Here is a 6,858-nt window from a genome sequence, read left to right as displayed (position 1 = left end):
AATGTTAATTTATTATTATCTACACAAAAGCTAGCTACCCTAGCAGTTCAACCGCTTGCTTTTTTTTAAAAAAGAAATTAATTTAGTTTTCAAAAGAAGGTTCTTTTAGTCTTTAAATTAAAAATAACTAATTATCGTTCGAAAAATTATTTTGATTTACTTTTTTTTTATTATTTGTAAATTAAATCATCAATTTTTTATAAATAAATTATAGTTATTTAATAAAAATTTTAAAAAATAAAACTTAGTAAGAGAGAGAGAGAAAGGGAGGAAAAAAGAAGAAGAAAAGAGACGAGTGATAGGTGGTGAATTGGTGCCGCCATCGGTATTGATCGGCGCTTCTATCATTCTTATTGTTTCTTTTATTCTATTTCTTTTGGTTTCTCTCCTTTTGTTTTAGTTTACTTCCCTTGCTTTCGGATAAGAGAATCGTTGCTGTCTTTGGTTTCCCCTTGCCAAGAATAAGTAGTGGAATTTTGGTATGATTTTATTTTCGTTTTATTCCTTTTCCATATCCATGGTGCTGGACGATGGTGGGCTTGCTTTTTGGGTCAGTCTGCACATAAAGTTGGATGGCACAGTATTGAAATTTCTAAGAGATAAATTAATAGAAAATTAAGGATGGGGATAATTTATTATAATTTAACTATATGTATTTATTTTGAATGTGTCATAAAAAATATATTGAAGTCTTCTCGTGTCATAAAATTATTTATTTATAAGACTGTTTAAAAAGTGACTAATTAGCTACTAGTAAAGACTAGATTCAATTAACTACCGTAAACTTATAATATTCTTAAATCGTACTTTCCCTTATTGTAGTTTATTTCCGAAATAAAAATTATTATAATGATTGTATTGATAATAATGTATAATTATTATTTTATCTTTAAAATAAAAGAAATAGCTTATTTTTGAATTCTCATATTTAATTATTTCTCTAATAACTCATAAAATTTATAAATACATACTCATTGTTAGTTTCGTTGTTGACTTGTATAATTTTATTTAATATGATTACTTATTATTAAAAATTATTAGGTGATTTTTTAAGCTCACTTAATTTTAAAAAAGTTTAAATTAAGTGTCACACGATTATAAATAAATATTAAAATATTAAATGTAATTTCTATATTGATAAAAAAATTAAGTGATAAATTTAATTAAAATATATAATTTATTTATATAATTTCAATAATTATTTTATACCATAAAAGTAATTTACATGGTCAAATTCAATTGGAAATTCATGTAGATTTATATTAAAATTTTGATCTTGTTTTGTTATTTATCTGCTTTAATATATAATAATTGAATTAAATTAAATAGAGTTCAAATTAACTTGAATATTATAAATATTCATGAGTTAACTATTACAATATTATATAAACTATAAAATTTACTTTGTTATTGTAAATATATAAATATTCTCAATAAAATTTCTATTCATTGGTGGAATCCAAAAATTATGAAAAATCCAAGATATTCCGGTCTAGGATTTTAGCTCAAAAAAAAAAAAGAAGTTACGAACGTGACTAACAAATTGACTGACCGATTTGTTGTAAAGTGTAGACGTCATTACTATTTGGACCAACCAATGAATTTATCTTTTATTTTATTTTTCTTCTATTCTGGCAACTCCTCATTTCTTTCTTTCTTTTTTCCTGCTGACAGCAGATCACGAAGCTCTATAAATTTCACTGCGTTCTTCAGCTTCAGCACTCAACCAAATCCTCCCTCCAGAGTCCAGACCCATATCATGGATTTCTCTTCAAATTTCATAGCAATTCTAGGAGTTGTAGCTCTACTCTTACTTTATAACCAATGGAGGGCAAAGAAATATAGCAGCAAAGGACGCTCTTTGCCCCCACAAGTGCCTGGTGCCCTACCAATCATAGGTCACCTTCATCAACTTGGCGCCCGTAAACCATTTGCCCGAATCTTGGGTGATATTGCTGATAAACATGGCCCCATCTTCTCCATCAATATGGGGATTCACCGTACAGTAGTGATCAGCAATCAACATATAATGAAAGAGTTCTATACCACAAACGACAAGTTCTTAGCTTCACGCCCACCGTCAAGATCGACAACGTACCTATCCTACAATGGTGCAGCCTTCGGTTTCACGCCTTACAGTTCCTATTGGCGCGACATGCGTAAGCTAACCATGGTCGAGGTCCTGTCCCCACAGAGGCTCAAGTTGTTCAAGGATGTTCGAACATCTGAAGTGAGTCATTTGGTCAAGGATTTGTTCAAGCAATTCATAGAAAATAAGAACAATCCAATCAAGGTTAACATCAGCGAATTGTATGAACATTTGGTGCTGAATATAATGACAAGAATGGTGGCCGGGAAGCGATACTTCGAAGGTGACAATAATGGAGAAGATGAAAAGGGACGTCCCTTTGGACGAATCATGAGGGATTTCATGTATGCTGCTGGTGCTTTTGTTCCTTCAGACATGTCTCCACTTCTAGGATGGACAGATTTTTTTGGGCCTGTCAAATCTATGAAGAAGATTAGTAAGGAATTCGATTCCATTTTCGAAGTTTGGATTCAAGAACATGAGTTGAGAAGGCTTAACGGTGAGGTGGAGACCCCCCGGGATTTCATAGATGTCTTGCTCAGTGCAGTTAAGGAAGATTCCACGTTCAATCGTGAAACCGTTATCAAAGCAACGATACTGGTAAATTATTATTTTTTAAATAAAAGAACGATTTTTTAAATATTGCCGTGATAGATCTCTTAAAGGAATGTTCCATTAGAAGTTGCAACATTTTATTGGGAAATGATCAAATATTAGCTTTTCAGTATTTCAGCTATTAACAGTTAAATTCAATTGTGCAGACACTTATTGTCGGTGGGTCCGATACAACATCCGTCACTATGACATGGATGTTGGCCAATTTGTTGAACAACAGGAGAGAATTGGAGCTTGCCCAAAAGGAAATAGATGAGAAAATTGGGAGGGACAGACCTGTGGAAGAATCCGACGCTGAAAACTTAGTCTACCTCAAAGCAATTATGAAAGAAACACTGAGATTATACCCAGCTGGGCCCCTGGCAGTTCCTCGCGAGGCTATGGAAGATTGCACCCTTTCCGGATACCATATTCCGAAGGGCACTCGTCTTTTGACAAACTTGTGGAAATTGCACCGCGACGAGAGTGTATGGCCGAATCCTGACGAGTTCAAGCCCGATAGATTTTTAACAACCCATGCAGATGTTGATATTTGGGGTCAGAATTTCGAGCTCGTCCCATTTGGTTCAGGGAGGAGGTCCTGTCCAGGTCTCAACTTTGCTATGCAAGTGATACTACTTGGAACAGCGAGGTTGCTTCAGGGATTTAACTTCACAACGCCAAACAATGAACCTGTGGACATGACTGAGAGCTTAAACTTAACCTTAGACAAGGAAACTCCTTTGGAAGTTATGGTCACCCCACGTCTCGCTCCTGAGTTTTACCAATATTAAAATAGAAAATAGTTATGATAGATAATACCGTTTGGTAATTATTTAAATAAAAAGAGGCGAGAATCTAACAATTGCTTCCTTGTCTAAATAAGCTAGCTGCAACTCTGCAGTTCAGTAAGATTGATTTCAGGCATTTGGTATTCTGTACGAGATGGACCATCATCACTTTCTTTATTTTATCTTTTTCCAATTATTGTAATATATTACCATATTAATTTGCAGTTTAATGATTTGGAATTCAAAGGAGATACCCTAGCCATAAAATTTAAAACAAGAGATCACATCAACGCAAGGGGAGGATATTTAGGGTTCACCCCCCCCCCCCCCAAAAAAAAAAAAAATCATAATTATATATATCTACTATTTTTTTTTCCTTTTTTTAAAAAATTATATACTTTACAAATTTTGTTAACGGTGAAAGTTTTTAAAATATATAATTAAATTAATTATTTTTAAAATATACAGTAGAATTGTAAAAATTACAAAAATATATGGCAATTATTTTATGTTATAGTGTGATGATATGATGATAATATGATGATGATATGACATTTTTACTAGTAGATTATTGAAAATTTTAATTATTAGGTGTAATTTTTAAAAAATTAAAAATGTAAATTTAAATTAATTATTTTTAGAATACATGATAAAATTATAAAAAATTGTAAAAGTATAATTTTTTTAAAGCAATTAACCCTTCTAAAAAATATGTAACTTTGTTTTTTCTGTTTAATTTTTGACAATTTGAATGTCCCAGACAGTGAATTGGCTGTTGAGCATAGAAGGAGAACTATTGATAGTCTACGAGATTGCACGGTGTACAAAGAATGTAATAAAATCGAAGAAGAACGAAAGGAAAGAAATTCACAAAGAATATAAATCAAAGTGGTTCATAATTTTAGATCTTATTCTCTGATCTTCCAAACTGATATTTTGAAATTTATCAACTATGTATGATTTAATTTAGTGATAGACGAGAATAAAATGTTAAAATTAATAAATATATAATTTATTTAAAAAATATGATATTTTTTATTAATTATAATAATTACAAGATTGATAAATATTTAAATAATTGAAGTGTTGGCAAAGTTTTAAAATAATAGCTGGTAATTGATATATAACTGATGAGATGTCCATCAACTATATTTTCTATTAATAGTTAATTTAATTTAATGTTTTATTTAGATTATATTATTTTTTAAAATTTTTATTAATTATAAATTTTTTAAATTAAAATTTTCCATTAAGGAATTATTTTAAAATATAAAAATATTAAAAATAATAATTAAATTAATCATAATATTCATCCTTAATTTTAAAATAAACATGATTTATATTCATACAAAAAATATTTTTTTAATATTATATTGTATAATAAATTAATAAATTTTATGTTTAATTTATTAATTATTTTATATATTAATATTATTAATTAAATATAATTTATTAAACATTTAATATATATTAATTAAAATTAATTATTAATTATTAATTATAATTTGCTATTAGCTATTAACTATAGATAATATTATCGGTTATATAACCGTTAAACCAAAGCTTCAAATTGAATTCTGATCTGGACTCCAATCATTGGCTAATAGTAAAAAAAAAATATTTATTTTCGGTGGGAAAGAATCGTTTTAATAGGTATAAAGGATCCAATCCATGAGAACAGAATCAACCACCTCGAGTTTGATTCCAGTTTTTTTATTAAAAATTAGAATTAAAATTAAATTTCTGATTATTTTTAAAATTATATTTAAAATTAAATTTTAATATAATTTCAGTATAATTTTAAATAATTTCAGTATAGTTTTGATTTCATTTCAATTTTTATTTTAATTTTTGTACTTTAATTTTAATTTTAATTTCAATTTTAATTTTATTTTTTATAAATAAAATTATAATTTTATTAATTTTATTTTAAAATAGTAAATAATTAATATCAAAATAAAAATATTAATATTAATATTAATATATATTCTATATAATTTTCAGTAAAAATATTATATTATTTTATATATAATTATTAATAAAAAATTAAAAATAAATAAATAAATAAATTCAATTTAATATAATTTAATTTTTATAATATTAATTTTTTAATTTCAATACAATTCAATATAATTTTACAATTGGATTCAGAATTTAAAAAACCGTTCACGGCCTAAGGCACATGCTTAGTCTCATTGATGAATGGTCAAGATAAGTAGTGTGTGGTTAAAATGTAAAGGATCCAATCCATCAGAAAAAAGGGGAAAAACAAAATCAACCATGTGGGGACACATGCGTCATTTTCTTTGATATATCGTCGCATGAATTATTGAGACTCGGGAGATTTTTCCTTGTATAAGTATCTATTTCCTGGAGGGAGTTGGTGTTGCCTAAATATATTTTTCATTGTATAAAAAAACTAATTTAATCCATAAGTATTAATTATTGTGGTTATGCCCATTTTAAATTAAAATATAAAATTAAATTTGTGATAAATTAATATTTTATAATTATATAAAATTAGCAAAAAAAAATTCTTTTATGTAGCACTATTAAATATTATTAATGCGATAAAAATAATAAATATGAGGGATTGCTGATTTTGTATCATGAGAATGTTGATTTTTCTAATATGTTGCCAGTGGGATGGAGTGTGTGGAAATATAAACCAAATCATTTGTTAAAATATTTTTTTATATATAAAAATTAATTTTTTTATAATAATTTTAAATTATTATCAAACTGTTATTTTAGTATTAAAGTAATTACTACTAAAATACTGATGGATAAATAAAATCTATAACGTAGTAGTGATAAATGCATAGTAACTATGATTGAAAATCAATTTTAGCATCAAGGTATAGTGCAAGAAATTTTAGTTAGGTGTGAAATTGATCGCTAAGAAGGGTAAGTGTTGACTAAAAACTTTCGGGGACAATTTTCCCTCTCCTGCAAAGATTTCAACATAAGATGCTGTACATTTTTGATAATTCAGTAGCATATGCACCATCCATTTCTTTTCTTACACAGTGAGCAGTTTAAAAAGATTCATCAATTTCATTTTCAACTTTTGAATTTTGGGAGCATTATCAATTAAGACATTATCAATTGAATTGAATTTTTTGAAATCCTTGTTAATGTTTTCAAGTTGTTGAATCCTCTGTAGAATCAATTAATTCAATATGCCACCAGATTGCAATTAGATGTATTACTGATTGAAAGATGGCCTCCTCAAGCGAAAATTCTTCGTTCAAACTCTGCACAAAATTAGGTCTATTATTCCTTATTATCCAATTAGGCGGCTGGCACCTCTTCAACAAAACCACGAAAGCAAACCCACGAGAGATTAAGCTCACATCCATCCGTCCATATTATTGCTGTATT

General features: G+C 27.8%; 1 protein-coding gene across 1 annotated transcript; it reads left to right on the top strand.

Annotated features, from left to right (window-relative positions):
• The first annotated feature begins 1,731 nt into the window (after positions 1-1,731).
• Positions 1,732-3,720, top strand: LOC110627922 (cytochrome P450 CYP82D47). The gene is made up of 2 exons (XM_021774322.2): positions 1,732-2,689; positions 2,851-3,720. The coding sequence occupies exons 1-2, from the start codon at positions 1,760-1,762 to the stop codon at positions 3,475-3,477; spliced, it is 1,557 nt and encodes a 518-aa protein (XP_021630014.1). The 5' UTR covers positions 1,732-1,759; the 3' UTR covers positions 3,478-3,720.
• Positions 3,721-6,858: the final 3,138 nt, after the last annotated feature.

The sequence above is a fragment of the Manihot esculenta genome, chromosome 12 (genome assembly GCF_001659605.2).
Source record: "Manihot esculenta cultivar AM560-2 chromosome 12, M.esculenta_v8, whole genome shotgun sequence".
NCBI classification, from domain to species: Eukaryota; Viridiplantae; Streptophyta; class Magnoliopsida; order Malpighiales; family Euphorbiaceae; genus Manihot; species Manihot esculenta.
This window is presented reverse-complemented; position numbering and strand designations above follow the sequence as displayed.